This window comes from Pristiophorus japonicus, chromosome 5 (assembly GCF_044704955.1).
Source record: "Pristiophorus japonicus isolate sPriJap1 chromosome 5, sPriJap1.hap1, whole genome shotgun sequence".
NCBI classification, from domain to species: Eukaryota; Metazoa; Chordata; class Chondrichthyes; family Pristiophoridae; genus Pristiophorus; species Pristiophorus japonicus.
In genome coordinates this window covers 71,540,883-71,563,923 of record NC_091981.1, presented here as the reverse complement: position 1 = coordinate 71,563,923, position 23,041 = coordinate 71,540,883, and the positions used below count along the sequence as shown (strand labels likewise).

Genomic DNA, 23,041 nt, shown 5'->3' with positions numbered 1-23,041 from the left:
ACACCCAGGTCTCGTTGCACCTCCCCTTTTCCTAATCTGCCACCATTCAGATAATATTCTGCCTTTGTGTTTTTGCCCCCAAAATGGACAACTTCACATTTATCCACATTATACTGCATCTGCCATGCATTTGCCCACTCACCTAACCTATCCAAGTCACCCTGCAGCCTCTTAGCGTCCTCCTCACAGCTCACTCCGCCCTAGAAATAGTGGATGCATTGGTGATCATTTTCCAACAGTCTATCGACTCTGGGTCAGTTCCTATGGATTCGAGGTTGGCTAATGTAACATCACTTTTTAAAAAAGGAGGGAGAGAGAAAACGGGGAATTATAGACCGGTTAGCCTGACATCAGTAGTGGGGAAAATGTTGGAATCAATCATTAAGGATGAAATAGCAGCGCATTTGGAAAGCAGTGACAGGATCGGCCCAAGTTAGCATGGATTTATGAAAAGGAAATCAGGCTTGACGAATATTCTGGAATTTTGAGGATGTAACTAGCAGAGTGGACAAGGGAGAACCAGTGGATGTGATGTATTTCGACTTTCAAAAGGCTTTTGACAAGGTCCCGCACAGAGATTGGTGTGCAAAATCAAAGCACATGGTATTGGGTGTAATGTACTGACGTGGACAGAGAACTGGTTGGCAGACAGGAAGCAGAGTCGGGATAAATGGGTCCTTTTCAGAATGGCAGGCAGTGACTAGTGGAGTGCCGCAGGGCTCAGTGCTGGGACCCCAGCTCTTTACAATATACTTTAACGATTTAGATGAAGGAATTGAGTGTAATATCTCCAAGTTTGCGGATGACACTAAACTAGGTGGCGGAGTGAGCTGTGAGGAGGACGCTAAGAGGCTGCAGGGTGACTTGGATAGGTTAGGTGAGTGGGCAAATGCATGGCAGATGCAGTATAATGTGGATAAATGTGAAGTTGTCCATTTTGGGGGCAAAAACACAAAGGCAGAATATTATCTGAATGGTGGCAGATTAGGAAAAGGGGAGGTGCAACGAGACCTGGGTGTCATGGTTCATCAGTCACTGAAAGTGGGCACGCAGGTACAGCAGGCAGTAAAGGCGGCAAATGGTATGTGGCCTTCATAGCAGGGGATTTGAGTATAGGAGCAGAGAGGTCTTACTGCAGTTGTACAAGGCCTTAGTGAGGCCTCATCTGGAATATTGTGTTCAGTTTTGGTCTCCTAATCTGAGGAAGGACGTTCTTGCTATTGAGGGAGTGCAGCAAAGGTTCACCAGACTGATTTCAGAGATGGCTGGACTGTCATATGAGGAGAGACTGGATCAACTGGGCCTTTATTCACTGGAGTTTAGAAGGACGAGAAGGGATCTCTCAGAATCGTATAAGATTCTGACGGACTGGACAGGTTAGATGCGGGAAGAATGTTCCTGATGTTGGGGAAGTCCAGAATCAGGGGACATAGTCTTAGGATAAGGGGTAGGCCATTTAGGACTGAGATGAGGAGAAACTTCTTCAGAGAGTTGTTAACCTGTGGACTTCCCTGCCGCAGAGAGTTGTTGATGCCACTTCATTGAATATATTTAAGAGGGCATTAGATATGGCCCTTACGGCTAAGGGGATCAAAGGGTATGGAGAAAAAGCAGGAAAGGGGTACTGAAGGAACGATCAGCCATGATCTTATTGAATGGCGGTGCAGGCTCGAAGGGCCAAATGGCCTACTCCTGCACCTATTTTCTATGTTTCTATCTGTGGACAAGCACACCAAGGTCCCTTTGTTCATCTACACTTCTAAGTGGCCTACCACTTAATGTGAATACCCTTTCCTTATTAGCCCTCCCAAAGTGCATTACCTCACACTTCTCTAAATTAAATTGCATTTGCCAGTGCTCTACCTTCCTGACCAGTTGATTGATATCCTCCTGCAGTCTGCAGCTTTCTTCATCATCAACCACACAGCTAATTTTAGTGTCATCTGCAAACTACTTCATCATACTCCCTATATGCAAATCTAAATCATTGACATACACGACAAAAAGCAAGAGACCCAGTACTAAGCCCTGCGGAACCCCATTGGAAACATTCTTCCAGTCACAAAAACATCCATTAACCATTACCCTTTGCTTCCTACCTCTAAGCCAATTTTGGATCCAACTAGCCACTTTACCCTGGATCCCATGGGCTTTAATCTTTGTGACCAGTCTACCATCTGGGACCTTATCAAAAGCTTTCCTAATTGGAGCCATTTAAAGTCTGCGCAGAGTTAGTTAAGCCTGGATTAACTGTTGGATTATTTTAACAATGTGCTAAGTCTTAATTACTGCCAATGAACTGCTCTTGCACCGTAATTAACTACTATAAGTGTGAATTCTCATTTCATCAATTGTTGTTGGATATTTTAAAAATATAAATTTTTCTTTCGCTTTTTTTCCCTCTCTTAACCCAATCTTTCTTTCCCTCTCTATTTCTTTTCCTGTACCTGTATTGGCATTGAATTCTGCTGAAAGGTCATCAATCCGAAACGTTAACTCAGTTTGTCTCCACAGATCCTGCCTGACCTACTGAGTATTTCTAGCAATTTCTGGGTTTTTTTGGCATTGAATTAACCCATTCTAAATTACACTTTCTTCTCAGTCCTTGCGTTGTTAATTTCACAATCCTTCAATCTGATTGAACAGGTTCATAACCACTTACGTCCCATTTATGTCCGGTTTCCCTCGCTGAGACATCAGCTCGCAGCTTCAGCAAATTGCCACGCAAACTTTTTAGAAACCTAAACTTGAAAGGTAGGTCTAACTAATGGCAGAAACTATTAGATTCACTCTTACAGAAAATTATGGCCCACTACTTTAAAAAAATATATATGAAGAAATAGAACGTAAGAGACACAAGAGAATATCAATTATTTTGCCTAGGCTGAGATAATCATGAGCTGTCTGGTCAGCTTTACTTATGGGAGCTATTCGTCTCTCACTGCTGACTGGCACAGGTTCTGAATATATACTTTAACAAAAACCTGCCCTTACAGAAAACTACTGCATGGAAAATAGGATGGAAGTCGAGTACATACTGTGATTTGCTTTTATTTCTTTCAGATTCAGCAGTGATGTTGTACCGTCTGTCTGAAGTTTCTGCCTCTATTAAAAAGAATTAAGAGTAGAATAAATATACTTTTCTTTTGCAATAGGGAGGTAAAATACAAGCTGAAGGATGCCAACCTGTGTCCTCTGCATCTACATTTTGCTTCCACTTTGGTTCTGTTATCTCAGGAGGAGTGATTTTCTGTTAAAATATTTTAAAACTGTTATTTCAATTCAGTTGGGACACTTGTCCCTGAAAATCAGAACAAAGTTCAAATACTTGACCAAATCTAATTAAAAATAAAATGTGAAGTTATCCAACAGATACCATATATGAAAACAGTACTTACAGGACTAAATTGCTCCAAGGAAGGAACAAACTTGCATTTATACAACACCATTCATGAACTCAGGACATCCCAAAGTGCTTTACAGCCAATGAAGTACTTGTGAAGTGTAGTCACTGCTGTTATGTAGGTGTTCAACTACATAACAGTAGGAGATGGGATCACTGCACATGTATAATTTGCCTTTTGGGAATGACTTCGCGCTTCATCACATTCAACTCAACTGGTACGACTCATAGCCTAACTTCCAACCAAATCTTTAATAGTGGTCCAAATTCATCAAATGAAATAAAGACTTACATTTACATAGCACCTTTCACGAACACCGGAAGTCTCAAAGCGCTTTACAGCCAATGAAGTACTGTAGTTAAGTAGGAAACGCAGCAGCCAATTTTCACAGCAAGCTCCCACAAACATCAATGTGATGCCGACCAGATAAACTGTTTTTGTTATGTTGATTAAGGGATAAATATTGGCTAGGATGGAGGGATAACACCCTTGCTCTTCTTCAAAATAGTGCCATGGGATCTTTTACATCCACCTACCTCGGTTTAACCACTCATCCGAAAGACGGCACTTTTTAAAAAATTTAAAAATATACTTTATTCATATAAAAATTTGCACAATACATTGGAAGACCGTTCAGTACATTTGGATGCGGTCAGCAATTCCATGCAATACATTTGGATGCTGACGGCAGTTCATTTGCTTGCTTTACATTGAGGTACATTTCAGTACAATCCAGGATACATTGTAATAGTCATCAAATTAATTTACTAGTGGCACTATACGGTACACGGAATGGGTGAGGGTACAGTTACATTTCTTTGCAACATACATTACCAAACAGAACTTGCATTATACATGGCACTACATAGAGCACCGTGATCTGAAAAAACCTATGTATACAAAACGCTTACAAGGGACAGCCAGAGGGGAGTTTTATACTGATTCCAGCCCCTGGGTTTACCGTGACGGAAGGCTTTAAACTGTGGCCCTTCCCCACCGTGCCTTTGCGGCGACTGCACCAATTTTAAGTGCGTCCCTCAGCACGTAATCCTGGATCTTGGATTGCGCCAGTCTGCAACACGCAGACGTGGACTTCTCCTTGCTCTGGAAGACCAGCAAGTTTCGGCAAGACCAAAGTGCATCTTCACCGAGTTGATGGCCCTCCAGCAGCAGATGATGTCTGTCTCAGTGTGTCCCCTTGGGAACAGCCCGTAGAGCAGAATCCTGTGTTACAGAGCTGCGAGGGATGAACCTCGACAGCAACCACTGCATCTCCATCCAGACCTGCCTTGCAAAGGGGCAGTCCCAAAGGAGATGGATGACTGTCTCGTCCGCACCACAGCCAACTCGGGGGCAGAGTGCTGTGTCTCTGAAACCCCGGCTGTGCATGAAGGATCTGACGGGTAGGGCCCTCCTCACCGCCAACCAAACTACGTCTTGGTGCTTGTGTGAAAGCTCTGGCGAAAGACGGCACATCCGACAGTGCAGCACTCCCTCAGCACTGGAGTGTCAGCCTAGATTCTTGATCAAGTCCCTGGAGTGGGACTTGAACCCACACCACAGCTGACAAAAGGAGAATTAAATTAATAAACTTTCCCAGTTTATTTTTTCTAATGCCAAGTGATTTTAAATTGCTACATAGATTTGGTAAAAGTAAAATCTGAAAATGTATTACATTTCACAATTATTGTTAGGGGTGGTTTTCAAGGGGTCAGCTTTCCCTTCTGACCTTGAGTGGTTCTGAATCGCTCCCACACCCTTGATTCTAGACACTGGATATATGAAGGGACTGTGACAGACTTGGACAGACAATCGGTTTCAAGGTAGGAAGCAGGTATGGCTTTATTGTGTCTAAAAAGTAAAAAGGCACACCTTTAATAACAGAGTATTAATACCAGTACACAATGAGTGGTACACATTGAATAAAATGTCAAATTACAGCCTGTGGGGAAAAAAAACCCAGCTTAAACTCAAAATGGGGTAAAGAAGAGAATGCAGATATATTTACACAAATTATCCCAGCCTCCTCCCCCCCCCACCCCCTCCCAATTCCCCTAACTAACTAAGTTATAGCTCTGGGGGTTCAGGGGCTATACTCACCAATCCCTTTAGACAGTTGCTGGTGAATCGCAGTTTCAGGGTTCGCTGCACTTGGCCTTCTAGGCGAGCCGTACCCCGGACGGAGGAGAGGACTTCGGACTGCGTAGTCTTCAGTTGGGGTGCGTCCGTTGATGCGGTAAGTTGCGTTTTGGATATATGGGATAAGTACACACTTTCTTTGGTTAGGAATAGTTTGTTCATTCGTTTTGGTAATTTCTCACCCATTGGTCATTCAGAAGTAGATTGTAGAGTGGAAATAAATGTTAATTCTTCGGTTTTGGTTGGTTGTTTTGCTGGTTGTGGTGGCCAGGGTTTCTCAAATTGGTTGCTGACAACCTTCCATTTCGTGGGCCTCGTGCTTGATGACTTCTTGTAGTTTGCTCCACTACTCCATTTCTTCACTGTAGAGGAAGCAGGCTGCTTGTGTCTGTGTCTGTGTTCCAGTCAGTGTCCTTGTTAGAGTCTGTGTTCGGTTCGTATCTCCTTGAAAAACTGGGGGATAGATATACCCCATAAAAAGGCTTCCTTATCTCCCATCAAATCTAGCTCAGCTCTTTGTTTCAATTGTGCAGCCCAGCTAATAAACTTGATTAAGTGGTTTTAATCTGGCGTTAATAGGCTTTTCGAAGTTGGTGAGCTCTGGCCTGAGCCAGATATTTCTATGCCTGTTGAAAAGGTGTTGGAATATGTATGTGACATTTGGATCCGCTGGGTGGGTGAATAAATTGTTCCCAATTTGATTAGCTCCAATGTCCAAACTGGCTCTTTAGAGATTGATCCCACCCCTTTTCTTGCAGACCCAACATTCGCCTTTTAAAAATCCCAAATTCGATTAAAGTTCGTAGTTTCTTCCCTGTGCACTTTAGGATTTCAAGCTTTCTGGTAGATAGGAAAGGGAATTTAATTTGGAACTATGAGTCCAAACACTGGGGGATGGGGGGGGGGGGTTCTCCATGAATGCATCCCCCTTTTTATCCCCTGCAGGCTCTGTCTCCCCTTTAATCTCATTTTAAAAGTCCAGAAAGGGATTCTTCTCTGCAGGAGAAAGGTACCAGGAATCTTTGCGAAATATTGGTAAATTCTACATTATTGGTGTGGTATGGAGGAACTCATGTAAAGTGGGTGGCACATCTTTAAAGCAACACTGTTGCTTGGGCTTGACTTGCAACTCAAACCATAATACATGCATCATTTCAGTTTGGATTTGTGCATTCAAACATTTTCTGGATCTTCTGGGAGAATTAACACAAGGCAATGTCAAAGGAAAGGTATGAAGTCAGCTAATTATCCGATCAAAGGCAGTAACTGTTGTGTATGGAGAAAGAGTCAGACTGAACAGAGTATCTCCAGAGTGCCTCTCCAACCTGTGAAGCCGCCTTAAATACCTGTGCTCCCAAGGGATTATGGGAGCCCTTGGGACTCTGGGGAATGAGCCCTCTGGTGGCTGTATAGAGTAAATAAAAGTCCACATATATAACATTCTCCCCCCACCACCCCCACCCGACAAAGTCAATAGTGTAACTATTTACAATATGAGTCAATCTGGGGCCCTTCTTGCCCTGGTTGATCGTCTCGGTGTGAAAGCTGGTTGTTGTTGAATCATTTGTTGGGCCCTCGCTGGGCTGCTGTGCAGCTGGCCTTGCTGGGCTGCCTGGTGTGTTGGGCCCTGCAGGGCTGCTGTGGATGATGGGTTCTGCTTCGTGATCAACCGTGGTGTCGGTTGCCACCGGTGTGTGTTGGGGGATCAAGAAAGGTAACTCAGGGTAGTCCGTGAATCTGAGTTTGATTTGGTCCAAGTGTTTCCGGTGAATGAGTCCATTTGAAAGTTTGAACCTAAACACCCTGCTCCCCTCTTTGGCCACGACAGTGCCGGGAAGCCATTTGGGACCTTGTCCATAATTTAATACAAATACAGGATCATTGATTTCAATCTTGCGTGACACATTTGCGCTATCATGGCATGCACTTTGTTGAAGCCGCCTGCTCTACCTGTTCATGTAGATAAGGGTGAACTAACGAGAACTTTGTCTTAAGCGCTCTTTTCATGAGTTCAGCAGGTGGGATCCCAGTGAGCGAGCGTGGTCTCGTGTGGTAGCTAAGTAGGGCTTGGGATAGGCGAGTCTGCAGCAAGCCTTCAGTTACCCTCTTCAAGCCTTGCTTGATGGTTTGCACTGCTCTCTCTGCCTGTCTATTGGACGTTGGTTTAAACGGGGAAGATGTGACATGTTTGATCCCATTACGGGTCATGTATTCTTTGAACTCAGCACTGGTAAAACATGGTCCATTGTCGCCACCAGGACATCGGGTAAGCCGTGTGTGGCAAACATGGCCCGCAGGCTTTCAGTGGTGACAGCGGACGTGCTAGCCGACATTATCTCACATTCAATCCACTTGGAGTACGCGTCTACAACCATAACATTTTACCCAAGAACGGGCCTGCATAGTCGATGTGTACCCTAGCCCATGATTTGGAGGGCCATGACCATAAACTTAGCGGTGCCTCCCTGGGTACATTGCTTAATGGCGAGCATGTATTACATCTGTGAACGCAGGACTGTGTCTGCATCGATACCGGGCCACCACACGTAGGATCTGGCTATCGCTTTCATCATTACGATGCCTGGGTGGGTACGTGGAGGTCATTGATGAAGGTGTCTCTGCCCTTCTTGGGGACGACTACTCGACTGCCCCACAGAAAGCAGTCTGCCTGTGTAGACATTTCATCTGTGCACCGCTGGAACGGCTTTATCTCTTCCTGCATTTCCACTGGGACATTAGACCAGCTCCCATGAAGCACACATCTTTTGACTAGAGATAATGGCCCCTAGTTTCCACATGATTTGCTCCTGAATTTTTAAGGAGCAACTGGTGGAGAACGGAGTATCTTAGAAATCGGAATTCTCCACATTTAAGTTTTCTGCAGTTCTAGTCAGGTAGAACAGTTTCACTTTTGAACAGAATTTTCTTGTCAAAAGGGGGCGTGTTTGGCCACTGACGCCCGATTTGAAAGTTTCCAGTGAAAACGTACTCCAAACTAACTTAGAATGGAGCAAGTGAAGATTTTTGTACGCTTGAAAAAATCTTGTCTACACTAAAAAAAAATCAGGCGCAGATTACAAATTAGGCGTCGGGAACGAGGTGGGGGGGAGGGGAGGGGGGGGGGGGAAGGGAAGTCATTAAATTCTACAATCAATCCTTAGTTATACTTGTACAAATATTATACAAATAAATCCAACCTGAATAAAAATTTATAAACAAAGAAAAGATTAAATAAACCATGTTCCTACACCTGTGTGAAAGTGCTTCAGGCAGGCCTTTCAGGCAGCGGTGTGGCGTCGGTCCCGACGGCAGGGGCAAGAAGCAGCAAGCAGCCTCAGTGCTGATCATGGAAGGGCAATGTGGTTTTATTAAAAAATGTTAAAAATTGAACAGCTACAAAGAATTTGAATAGTCTCAAACAAGTGCATGTGTCCCATTTATCACAGTCTATCTTTAATTACAGAATGAGTGGTGGAGATTGAAACGGTAACGAGTTGTAAAGGCTGAATTAAAATGCACAGTTGCTGCAGTAACACTGGTTAAAGAGCCAACATTAATTCAGCAGGTGATTTATTCAGCAGTGCTGCTAAAAGCACTCCATCACACAGAAATATCAAGAAAATTAAAATGCAAGCCTTTGCAAGGGTTCAATAAACAAATTTTCACTTTTTCTGCAGCACTTTTAAAAATGGCCGAGTGCCAATGTTTACTTCAGACTGCGCGTGCGCTAACGCTCCAACGCGCACGCACAGGGTTGCCAGCACCAAAAAAACTCATTTAAATTGTACCCTCCCCCTCCTACTTACAAAATCGGCGCGAGTGGTAGGCTCCGCCCCGTGCGCCGCGCCAAGCAGACATCGAGCTGCAAGGAGCTCGAGAATACCGCGTTTTTTTTCAGGCGCCGTGCCCCTCAGAGCGTGTGGAAATTTGGGGCCTTTTAGCGGTCCTGGCTTTTCCAGGTTTTGATCTGCTGGGCAGTGACGGGTGATTGCTCACACTCAATTTCTTCCATAACCATGGTTAGATCTGCGGGCTGCGCCACTTCACCGCCATGGTGGGCAATGGCAGCCTACTGAGAGCATCGGCGCAGTATTCTGTGCCTGGCCTGTGGCGGATGGCATAGTTGTATGCGGACAACATGAGCACCCATCTCTGGATGCGGGACGATGCATTGGTATTTATCCTTTTACTCTCAGAAACATAGAAACATAGAAACATAGAAAATAGGTGCAGGAGTAGGCCATTCGGCCCTTCTAGCCTGCACCGCCATTCAATGAGTTCATGGCTGAACATTCAACTTCAGTACCCCATTCCTGCTTTCTCGCCATACCCCTTGATCCCCCTAGCAGTAAGGACCTCATCTAACTCCTTTTTGAATATATTTAGTGAATTGGCCTCAACAACTTTCTGTGGTAGAGAATTCCACAGGTTCACCACTCTCTGGGTGAAGAAGTTCCTCCGCATCTCGGTCCTAAATGGCTTACCCCTTATCCTTAGACTGTGACCCCTGGTTCTGGACTTCCCCAACATTGGGAACATTCTTCCTGCATCTAACCTGTCTAACCCCGTCAGAATTTTATATGTTTCTATGAGGTCCCCTCTCATTCTTCTGAACTCCAGTGAATACAAGCCCAGTTGATCCAGTCTTTCTTGATAGGTCAGTCCCGCCATCCCGGGAATCAGTCTGGTGAACCTTCGCTGCACTCCCTCAATAGCAAGAATGTCCTTCCTCAGGTTAGGAGACCAAAACTGTACACAATACTCCAGGTGTGGCCTCACCAATGCCCTGTACAACTGTAGCAACACCTCCCTGCCCCTGTACTCAAATCCCCTTGCTATGAAGGCCAACATGCCATTTGCTTTCTTAACCGCCTGCTGCACCTGCATGCCAACCTTCAATGACTGATGTACCATGACACCCAGGTCTCTTTGCACCTCCCCTTTTCCTAATCTGTCACCATTCAGATAATAGTCTGTCTCTCTGTTTTTACCACCAAAGTGGATAACCTCACATTTATCCACATTATACTTCATCTGCCATGCATTTGCCCACTCACCTAACCTATCCAAGTCGCTCTGCAGCCTCACAGCATCCTCCTCGCAGCTCACACTGCCACCCAACTTAGTGTCATCCGCAAATTTGGAGATACTACATTTAATCCCCTCATCTAAATCATTAATGTACAGTGTAAACAGCTGGGGCCCCAGCACAGAACCTTGCGGTACCCCACTAGTCACTGCCTGCCATTCTGAAAAGTACCCATTTACTCCTACTCTTTGCTTCCTGTCTGACAACCAGTTCTCAATCCATGTCAGTACACTACCCCCAATCCCATGTGCTCTAACTTTGCACATCAATCTCTTGTGTGGGACCTTGTCGAACGCCTTCTGAAAGTCCAAATATACCACATCAACTGGTTCTCCCTTATCCACTCTACTGGAAACATCCTCAAAAAATTCCAGAAGATTTGTCAAGCATGATTTCCCTTTCACAAATCCATGCTGACTTGGACCTATCATGTCACCTCTTTCCAAATGCACTGCTATGACATCCTTAATAATTGATTCCATCATTTTACCCACTACCGATGTCAGGCTGACCGGTCTATAATTCCCTGTTTTCTCTCTCCCTCCTTTTTTAAAAAGTGGGGTTACATTGGCTACCCTCCACTCCATAGGAACTGATCCAGAGTCAATGGAATGTTGGAAAATGACTGTCAACGCATCCACTATTTCCAAGGCCACCTCCTTAAGTACTCTGGGATGCAGTCCATCAGGCCCTGGGGATTTATCGGCCTTCAATCCCATCAATTTCCCCAACACAATTTCCCGGCTAATAAGGATTTCCCTCAGTTCCTCCTCCTTACTAGACCCCCCGACCCCTTTTATAACCGGAAGGTTGTTCGTGTCCTCCTTCGTGAATACCGAACCAAAGTACTTGTTCAATTGGTCCGCCATTTCTTTGTTCCCCGTTATGACTTCCCCTGATTCTGACTGCAGGGGACCTACATTTGTCTTTACTAACCTTTTTCTCTTTACATATCTATAGAAACTTTTGCAATCCGTCTTAATGTTCCCTGCAAGCTTCTTCTCGTACTCCATTTTCCCTGCCCTAATCAAACCCTTTGTCCTCCTCTGCTGAGTTCTAAATTTCTCCCAGTCCCCAGGTTCGCTGCTATTTCTGGCCAATTTGTATGCCACTTCCTTGGCTTTAATACTATCCCTGATTTCCCTTGATAGCCACGGTTGAGCCACCTTCCCTTTTTTATTTCTATGCCAGACAGGAATGTACAATTGTTGTAGTTCATCCATGCGGTCTCTAAATGTCTGCCATTGCCCATCCACAGTCAACACCTTAAGTATCATTCGCCAATCCATCTCAGCCAATTCACGCCTCATACCTTCAAAGTTAGCCTTCTTTAAGTTCTGGACCATGGTCTCTGAATTAACTGTTTCATTCTCCATCCTAATGCAGAATTCCACCATATTATGGTCACTCTTCCCCAAGGGGCCTCGCACAACGAGATTGCTAATTAATCCTTTCTCATTACATAACACCCAGTCTAAGATGGCCTCCCCCCTAGTTGGTTCCTCGACATATTGGTCTAAAAAACCATCCCTTATGCACTCCAGAAAATCCTCCTCCACCGTATTGCTTCCAGTTTGGTTAGCCCAATCTATGTGCATATTAAAGTCACCCATTATAACTGCTGCACCTTTATTGCACGCACCCCTAATTTCCTGTTTGATGCCCTCCCCAACATCACTACTACTGTTTGGAGGTCTGTACACAACTCCCACTAACGTTTTTTGCCCTTTGGTGTTCTGCAGCTCTACCCATATAGATTCCACATCATCCAAGCTAATGTCCTTCCTAACTATTGCCTTAATCTCCTCCTTAACCAGCAATGCTACCCCACCTCCTTTTCCTTTTATTCTATCCTTCCTGAATGTTGAATACCCCTGGATGTTGAGTTCCCAGCCCTGCTCATCCTGGAGCCACGTCTCCGTAATCCCAATCACATCATATTTGTTAACATCTATTTGCACAGTTAATTCATCCACCTTATTGCGGATACTCCTTGCATTAAGACACAAAACAGGGATATAAGTGGCTTGTCAGTTTCCAATTCGAATTTTAGACCAAACAGGTATTGATGCATTTTCTTTACCCCATAGACACACGCTAACGCTTCTTTTTCAATCATGCTGTAGGCTCTCTCGGCCTTAGGCAGATTCCTGGATGCATAAGCAACAGGTTGCTGTTTCCCAAAAGCATTAACTTGTTGCAATACACACCTGATGCCATATGACGACGCACCACATGCTAGGACCAAACACATACATGGATCACATAACACAAGCAATTTGTTTGAGCATAACAATTTTCTCGCTTTTACAAAGGCATTTTCTTGGCTTTTGCCCTCTTTTCGTAGTAAGACATATAGTGGTTCTAGCAGGGTGCTGAGACCCAGTAAGAAGTTACCAAAGTGGCTCAAGAATCCCAGAAGCGACCGCAGCTCCGTCACGTTCTGTGGTCTCGGTGCGTTCGTGATTGCCTCAGTCTTCATGATGGTGGGCCTGATGCCGTCCACCGCAATCCTCCTTTCCAAGAACTCCACATCAGGCACCAGGAAAACGTATTTCAAGTGTTTTAACTCGAGCCCCACGCGGTTGAGTCGATTAAGATCCTCCTCTAGGTTCTGCAGGTGCTCAACTGTGTTCCAACCTGTGACCAAGATGTCGTCCGGGAAGACCACGGTGTGTGGGACGGACTTCAGTTAACTTTCCATGTTTCTCTGGAATATCGCTGCTGGTGATCGGATTCCAAACGGGCATCTGTTATAAACAAAAAGACCTTTGTGTGTGTTGATGCAGGTGAGGGCCTTCAATGATTCCTCCAGTTGCTGCATCATATAGGCTGAAGTCAGATCCAGCTGCGTGAACGTCTTTCCTCCCGCCAGCGTTGCAAAGAGGTAATGGCTTTTGGTAATGGGTACTGGTCCTGCGGGGAGAAACGATTGATAGTTACTTTGTGATCATTGCAGAATCTGATGGTGCCGTGTCCCTTGAGGGCTGGGATAATAGGACTGGCCCACTCACTGAACTGGATCGGTGAAATGATGCCGTCTCGTTGCAGCCAGTCTAGCTCGATCTCTACCCTCTCTCTCTCATCATGTACAGTACTGCTCTCACCTTGTGATGGATGGGTCGCGCCCCCGGAATTAGGTGGATCTGCACTTTTGCTCCTTGGAATTTCCCAATGCCTGGTTCGAACAGCGAAGGAAATTTGTTTACGACCTGGGCACACGAAGTGTCGTCAGCGGGCGATAGCGCTCGGACGTCATCCCAGTTCCAGTGTATCTTTCCCAACCAGCTCCTGCCGAGCAGGTTGGGACCATCGCCTGGTACCACCCAGAGTGGTAGCTTGTGCACCGCTCCATCGTAGAAGACCTTTACGATAGCACTGCCGATTACAGGAATCAGTTCTTTAGTGTAAGTTCTTAGTCCTGTGCGAATTGGAGTTAAGACTGGCCTTGAGGCCTTGCTGCACCACAACCATTCGAAAGTCTTTTTGCCCGTGATGGACTGGCTCGCGCCCGTGTCCAGCTTCATTGACACAGGAAGTCCATTTAGTTCAACATTCAACATTATCGGGGGACAATTCGTGGTGAATGTGTGCACCCAATATACCTCTGCCTCCTCTATCTGAGGCTCTGATTCGTAGTGATCCTTCGTGGATCTGTCCTCCTCTGCAACGTGGTGGTTTGTAGGTTTAAGAGGCTTAGCAGCTCGCCTACACACTGAGGTGCCCCATTGTTCCACAGCCCTTGCAAACGTATCCTTTGAATCGGCATGAATGGAAACAATGATCACTCCCGCAGCACCAACAAGGTGTTAATGGCCTTGCATTCATCATCCTAGATGGTGGACTCAGAAATCTGCGGACGTGTAGCTGCAGGTATGTGTGATCTGCCCTGTACATGATGATTCGAAAACATCACTTTGTTCACAGTATTTGTAGCAGCACTCGTGTGCTGAGAGATTTGCTTAGTATTGTCACTGGTGGCAATGAACGCCTGGGCTATCGCTATGGCCTTACTCAAGGTTGGGGTCTCTACAGTCGAAGTATGGTTTTGTGGCCAATGCCAAGTACGAAAAAGTCTTTGAGCATGTGCTTTAAATGTCCTTCAAATTCGCAATGTCCTGCAAGGTGTCTCAGCTCGGCGACATAACTCGCCACTTCCTGGCCTTCAGACCTTTTGTAGGTGTAGAACCGGTACCTCGCCATCAGAACGCTTTCTTTCAGGTAGAAATGCTCTTGGACCAGTGTGCATAAATCGTTGTACGATTTCTCCGTGGGTTTCGCTGGAGTGAGCAGATTCTTCATGAGGCCACACGTTGGTGCCCCACAGACAGTGAGGAGAATCACTCTATGTTTGGCAGCGCTCTCTTCCCCATCTAGCTCATTGGCCACGAAGTATTAGTCGAGTCGCTCCACAAAAGTTTCCCAATCATCACCCTGCGAAACTTCTCCAGGATGCCCACTGTTCTCTGCATCTTTGGTTTCGCTATCTATATCTCATTGCCAGTTGTTGTGTATGGAGAAAGAATCAGACTGAACACTGAGCTCAAAGTAAAGTGTGACCGTAGTCTTTTATTGCAGATCTCCAGAGTGCCTCTCCAACCTGTGACGCCTTTTTAAATACCTGTGCTCCCAAGGGATTATGGGATTCCTTAAGACTCCAGGGAATGAGCCCTCTGGTAACTGTACAGAGTAAATACAAGTCCAAATATATAACAGTAACCATCCTCATTTTAGATTCAGTATCTGCTAATTGGCACCATCTTGTTCATCCCCGTGTCATTTTCAGCTTTTCTCCACTGCTCTAGGGAATTGAACGTATGCTGTGGGCAGGAGTTCTCCCGATAATTGAGAGAGATCGGGAATTCATGCCGACGACATGTCACAGCATTCATCATCATCATCAACTCTCGAACAGGAGCAAGTCTGAGCGGGAAATCGTGAAGTAAAGCAGGATCAAAAAAAGCATGAAATGGGATGGGGATTGGGAGAAGAGTGACGGTTTGAACTTTGCGGGGGGGGGGGGGGGGGGAGAAAGAAGAGAACAAGGGTGCGCGCAGGATGGATAGAAGAATGTTTCGATGTCATGGAGTCCGCCATTAAAACAATTCATCAGATTGAGCAACATTCACTTCTCGACTGTTTCAGTAAAAATCAAGGAAAAATCTCCCGCAATCTTTTACTCTATAGGAAGGGTACACCTGCAGCTCAAGTTACCACAAACATGTTACCCACTGCACCTTGATTAAATCATTGGTTTGTCTGCTTTTGTTATTTTTGTCCTATAAACTGCAAGTACTACAGAATTCAAAACAGCGCACATCTTGCCTTTAATTCCAACTTTTTCCATCTTCCCCCATGCAGGGGTATTGTTCTTTGCGTATTGGCAGCCCTTTGGTCACTCTACATGTGGTGAGCCTAAATAGCAAGTATTGCCAGTTGTGGAGAATGCCACAGCGAAGTGTAATTCAGTCCTCACCTGATATTCATATGTTCATTTTCCAGCATGGGTCACCAAATAGGGACATGGTGGATTTTTTCCTGTCCATGGTCCAAGGACACAATAGGCCAATTACAGCATCCCCACTAGCCAAGATCAACTTTCTCAGTACAGACAAGAGATAAAATCTGGACCTTTCTGTATGGCTCAGTCATACAAAGCAGTGTATTTAATCATGGGAGCCTTGAGGAAGCCCACTTTTTAAAGGTGTCCAGAAGGCAGAGGACTACTTGCTTGAAGAACCGCCGTGCAGTATTAAGTTTATTTTTATTTATTTATTTATTTTTTTAAAAGATTGATCTCCTAATGGATACATCATGGCTGCTGAACCCATCATCTGAAGAAAAAAATAAAAAGAGTGGAGGGGTGTTCTTGCATAGTGTAGGAAAGAGATTCCCAAACAAGGTTATTGGGAAGGGATGGGGATCATGAGGAGGACAGGTTGGATTATTGAGAGATTACATCTTCAAATTTGTTTTGTGTTTAATTTTATTCGAAGCCCGTTGTGTGTTTTTGCCACAAGTGACAGCAGCGAGGGGGTGGGGGGGGGAAAGAGGTCCAGTGGGATGGGACCGGTAATGGCTCAGACAATCAATAGGGAGCAGTCCTTCTGGGAAGCACAGATAAGGTGGGTTCTGTGTCTCACTTCAGCAGTGCATGGAGGGTGGAAGCCAGGAAATTTGAATCTATTGACTTAATTTCCTAGTCCAAGTTTGAGGTTATCAGCCAATAAATGTTGGAAGAGACCATCCCACTGTCCAGGCTGAAATGTGACAAATGATCAATTGGGCTAGAGGAGGACTAGCGGTGCCTATGGAACTGCATCTCAGTGCAAGTTTTTTTTTGTCTGGAGGTAGAGAGAGAAAATTGCAGGGGGAAGGGATGCACAGGCGAAATAAAAATCTGCCATCACTGCTATAAGTTTTGTACAGCTGTAGCTTTATATGGATACTGTTTACATAATTGTGGATCTACAAACACTGTTGTAATAATAATCTACAATAACAGAACTTTTATTTGCACCGTTTTAGTAACTGTTCCCTGTGGGGAGCTGAATGAGATGCTGTGTAGTATTGACGGGAGTTTGTTTTCAGGCTTATATAAAGTTATGACCTTATTAAATTATGTAGCCATCTCTCTAGAATGCAATTAATACATTTCCATTTAAAACCAACTAAAAAATTAACTAAATCAGCAGGACGACCCTGCACTCATCACTGATCAATAAAACAATGTTTGTGTAAAACTTAGAGTAAAGTGCCATGAGCAGAGCCTTTGCAGTTTTTAAGAAAAGCCTTTTTTGGTCTAAGGTTTGGGGGCAGATGAATGGTCTTAAGCAATTATGCTAGCCATGAAAATAAAATCCTCACGTCCTATACAAAGACACTTATTAAAAAAAAAAGGGGACTCTGTTTAAAAAAAAGTTGGAGTGTGTCCGGTGTAGGAAAACTCTGGCTGAAAAATGTCCAGAAGGGACATGCATCCTTGCGATTTACACAAACTGAACTGATACCTTGCATGAGCCATGTGACATATAATGAAGAAATATTATAATAAAGGAGTACAAGCAAAAGGTGAAAATAAAATGGTAGGGTTTTAAAATCATACATCAAGAGTTAGTGTGGAAAATATGGACAGAAATAAAATCCGCAATGAGAGCACAAAATGCTTAAATGGCAAAATTAATCTCCTTTTAGTATGTGCCTAAAGAACATTTGCCACATTTCAAGTGTATAGTTAGAACATTCGATGACCAACAGTTGCTGAATGAAATGATTGGCCAACTACAATGACAACCAGCTTGCCTTGTTGCAAACAACAGATCAAAATTAATTCATTCAGAGGCAACAGTTAACCATTTAGTAAACTACCTTTGCACCAAGTGGATCAGATAGTCGAGAAGGGATTTTGATGGCAGCTTCGTCAAAACTCTGCCCTTCTTTAGGATCCAAACATTGTGCACCTTCATTGTTCCCAATGCTTTTATTTTGCACCCGCAATACGTCCTTGCTTCTTACTGTAGGAATAAAGAATATATTGCTAATTATAAATGCCTTTTGGCAATGCGTGTTATTAATCATCATGCATTAGTTTCATAGAATGATACAGCACTGAAGGAGGCCATTTGGCCCATCATGTCTGTGCCAGCTCTTTGAAAAAACTATCCCATTCCCCTATTTTTCTGCATAGCCCTGTAATAGTTTTCCCTTCAAGTATTTATCCAATTCCTTTTGAAAGTTGCCATTGAATCGGCTTCCACCATCCCTTCAGGTAGTGCATTCCAAATCACAACAACTTGCTGTATAAAATAATGTTTCCTCATGTCTCGTCTAGTTCTGTTTTATGTCTCTTCTGCTACTGGAAAAAGTTTCTCCTTTTTTACTCAATCAAAACCCTTCATAACTTTGAATGTCTCAATCAAATCTCCTCTGCTCCAAGGAGAATAATCCCAGCTTCTCCAGTCTCTCCATATAACTGAAGTCCCTCATTCCTGGTACCATCAAGTTCATTTCTTCTGCATCCTCTCCAAGGCCTTGACAGCCTTCCCAATGAATGGTGCCCAGGATTGATCACAATACTCCAGCTGAGGCCCAATCAAGGTTTTATAAAGATTTAGCATAACTTCCTTGCTTTTGAATTTTGTGCCTCTATTTATAAAGCCAAGTTCCCATATGTTTTCTTAACAGCCTTCTCAACTTGTGCTGCCACCTTCAAAGATTGTTGTATATACATCCAAGTCTCACTGTTCATGCACCCACTTTAAAATTGTGTCATTTAGTTTATTTTGCTGCTCCTCATTCTTCCTACCGAAATGTATTTCCAGAAGAAATTTGTGCACCTGCTTTAAATTTTGTTTTTAACTCTCCCCAGTCTGTATGAATTTGGCGACAACTTATTCCAGGAACTACAAACTTCCTCCAAAACATTGGATCCAGTTAACTTCCATCAATGCATGTTGTATTCTATCACCAGTTGACAAAACATCACTTTGAAAGGTGCTAATATGTTATCTCTCGCTGGCAGTTGGAAAGGCACAAGCAACATTATTCTCAACTGCAACGTACTATCAAGCTACAACTTTTTTGTTGTTTCTGGTTATGCTGCACCATAATGAGCACCGACATTTAATGAAACTTATGAATTTGGAATTCTTTTTGCATTATTCAGCATGAAAGTCAATTGACCTGCTCTATGTCATTCTTTATGGAATCATATTTATTGGGAGCTAAAAGTGGTGCGTGGCAAAGCATCCTCTTAAACCTGGTCATAATTTAGAAGCCAAGGCTCTGCTTACACCCACCTCTAATTGTTCAGGATTAGATATTTTCCTATTATGGCACTGACTCCCTTTTGATATCCATACCCTCAGAGACCTGTAAATGATTACCTCTTTGGATTCCAATTCATGCATCACAGAAATCATGATTGGTGAGAGAGAGAGAGAGAGAGAGAGAGAGAGAGAGAGAGAGAGAGACTTGGCTGACTCACGTCAACATAATGAGCACCTCAACACTTAATGTCACAACACAAAAGCCGAGCTCTTTACAGCTTAGTTCAAGCATGGCCAGCTAATTAGCTGACTTGTCACAGGAAATAGGAGTAGGAGGCCCTTCGAGCCTGCTCTTCCATTCAAGAAGACCATGATGATCTTCTACCTCAACTCCACCTTCCCGCACAATCCCCCTCGCTTCCCTTAGTACCCAAAATATATCGATCACTGTCTTGAATATACTCATCCACTGAGAATTCCAAAGATTCTCAATCCTTTGAAGAAATTTTTCCTTGTCTCAGTCCTAAATGACCAACTCCTTATTCTGAGACTATGACCCCTAGTTCTAGACTCACCAGCCAGGAGAACCATCATACCAGCATCTATTTGGTGAAGCCCCCTAATAATTTTATATGTTTCAATTTCTCATTTTTCTACACTCTAGGCCTAGTCTACTCAATCTCTCCTCCTAGGACAATCCCCTCATCCTAGAATTCATTCTAGTAATCCTACGATGCATTCCCTCAAAGGCAAGTATATCCTTCCTTGGGCAAGACCAAAACTGTATACAATACTCCAGGTGTGGTCTCACCAATTCCTATATAATAGTAAGACTTCTTTACTCTTGTACTCCAATCATTTTGCAATAAAGGCTGACCTACCATTTGCTTTCCTGAGAGGGAGGGGGGGAAGAATACATTTGAGAGAGATGTAGGAGAGAGTGGATTTGGCATTTAACATGTCCAGTCACTGTAAATGATCAAGTAAAAAAAAATGCCCATTTATTGCCCTAAATCAGAGATTTATCTAGGACTTCTCATATCCTCAGCCCATCCCACTCTGCTTCACAGCCAACCAATTACAGTCACAATTATATAGGCAAACATGGCAGTCATTTTACATAAAGCAAATTAAATGGTCAGTTAATCTGTTTTTTGATGATAATGGCTGAGGGAAGGAGAGAGAGAGGAATATTGACTATGGCACCAGATTCTTTTATCCGGGCCCCAAGCTCTGGAATTCCTTCCCTAAACCTCTCGCCACTTTTTAGACAGCATTAATACTTACCTCTGATCTAGCTTTTGGTCACCTGGCCTAATGTCTCCTATTTTGGCTTAGTGTAAATGATTTTGTCCAATTAAATTCCAGTGAAGTGCCCTGGGACTTAACGACATTAAAGGCACTATTTAAATGCAAGTTGTTTTTCTCACATGCGCACCTAAATAAGCAGAGCTTCAATTCAACAGGCTCAATTTTCCACAGTGATTTGGGCGTTTTTTTTTTTGGAGCAGTTTGTTTTTTGGCCCACGTTTAAAAAACCACAGTTTCCTCAATCCATTTACACCAGCGTAACTCAGTGATTATTTTCTTTTTGGTACAAAGGGTGCGTAACCTGCTACCCACACCAATTCTGGCCATTTATGCAGGTTTGACCAGCTGACAGTTATTCCAGTTCTGCTTAGGCCTCTCTCTAGTGTGCTCTCGTTCGCTCTGCAGAAAAGGGAGGGGGAGAACGAAAAGGAATGGTGGTGGGAGCAGAACGAAAGAGGGGCGGGGGGGAGGGAGAAAGAAAGAGGGGCGGGGGGGAGGGAGAAAGAAAGAGGGGCGGGGGGGAGGGAGAAAGAAAGAGGGCGGGGGGAGGGAGTGTGTGGGAGCGATAGAAGGAAGGGTGTGGGGGTTGGGGGGGGTGGGGAGCGTTTTGGGTGTAGTTAGGTGCGGGGACTGGGAGGGAGGAGGCCATTCGGCCTAGGATATGGGCGGAGGAGTGGACCGGCAAGCCCTTCAGCCTGGGCTAGGGGTGGCAGGGGTGGGGGGGCAGCAGAACGGGACCGGCAAGGCACTCGGGGGTGGAGGGGAATGGGACTAGCAAGACTTCAAGCCAGGGCTAGGGGCGGGCACCGGCAAGGCACTCGGGGCGGGCGGGGCAAGCAGACCGGGAGGCCCTTCAGCCTGGGATAGGGGCAGGGATCGGCACTGGCATCGGGAGGAGGTACTTGAATAATTGGAGGGAAGTTGCTGCAATATGTTTTAATGTGTTTTTAAGTTGATGCAATGTGTTTTAATGTGTTGCAAGCTGGCTGTATGTTTCACTTTCCAGCCTCAGCTCGCATTGTGTCCCTGGTTACCGTGGCAACCCGATCTTTTTGGTGCAGATCAAGGCTCCACCCCCAAAACTAAAGGACAGGTTAGGATGCGCCAAAAAGAAGAAATGCAACGGAGAAACTTAGAACTTTTTTTTGGCGTATTTAAACCCCCCAAAAATGTGCAAAACTCTTCAAGTACGGCAAAAAATCCTTTGGGAAAAATTGAGCCCATCATCTTATTCAAAAGATGACAACCCATCACTGAAGTCTCAGCCTCGATTATTTGATAAGACTAGAGCCCAAGTCCACGTTCGTATCTGAACAAAGCTGACACCACAGTAGACGTTAAGTCTTTAAACAATACAATGCGTCACATCCTCAAGTACAGTTTTTACCACCAACACACAAGGAAAATCCAAGTCATGGAGGCAGTGCAGAAAACACCCACAAGACTGACTCCTAGTATCAAAGGATTGAATTGCAAGGAAAGATTGAAAAAACTTGGGTTCTTTGGTTTCAAAAAGCAGCCACCGAGAGGGGTCCTTAGTGATATACATGGTAGTAAATAGTATAGAAAAAGTAACTCAAAACATTACTTAAGATATGACCTAAAAATAAATCAAGGGGCATAAATTCAAATAACTGGAAGGCAAATGTGAAGCCATCAGTCATGTTCTTCATACAAAGACCACTTACTCTAACCATAAGTCCAATCCAAGCACCAGTGGAGCCATAAACCTGTAGTAATGTAAGAGACAGTGGTAGAGTGCACCAAGATGACCCATTAAGAGGATGAACTAAAATGTGCCAAATAGTCTTAGTCATCAATACTTAACTAGGTGATCTTGATATGAAAACAAGTCTACGATGAAGTTCTGTTGTGAATCTTTTTTTTTAATAGCAAAACATTTTAAAAGTGCCCAATCAAAAGCTAAAATACAACTCAGACCTATTTTGCACATTCAGCAAGAGTGCATGAAGTCTAATTTCATCACTTACGAATGGCTGAAAAATTCTGAATCCTACTTTTGCTGGACACCAAGGGAGTAGAGTTCTTCAATTTACTGGTTATCTGAAAAGATGCACAAAATATTTATTAGAAATAGAAAGGACAGTTGGTTGGGCTTACTGACGGTGAGTAAAAGATTATATTGTGTCCTCTGACACCAAGACCTCAAAGTCCTTCGCAACTAAATTATTAACCAATTATTGTTTCCATTGTTTAATTCCATTAATTGAAGGAAGTATATAAGCTTATGACACCAAACACAATTTGGGTAGATTTTAAATGCTGGTCAGCCAACCATCTTGGCAGCAGAGAGCAAACTGTGACTTTGA

General features: G+C 44.1%; 1 protein-coding gene across 2 annotated transcripts in view; it reads right to left on the bottom strand.

Moving 5' to 3' along the window:
• LOC139263827 (synaptonemal complex protein 2-like) overlaps positions 1-23,041 on the bottom strand; it is a 288,907-nt gene that overhangs the window by 201,751 nt on the left and 64,115 nt on the right. For both annotated transcript variants that reach the window (XM_070879880.1, XM_070879881.1), the window contains exons 5-7: positions 22,703-22,775; positions 18,001-18,146; positions 3,039-3,105 (exon numbers count right to left, since the gene is read on the bottom strand). In XM_070879880.1, coding sequence (XP_070735981.1) covers positions 3,039-3,105; positions 18,001-18,146; positions 22,703-22,775 — 286 coding nt within the window. The remainder of the gene's footprint in view (positions 1-3,038; positions 3,106-18,000; positions 18,147-22,702; positions 22,776-23,041) is intronic.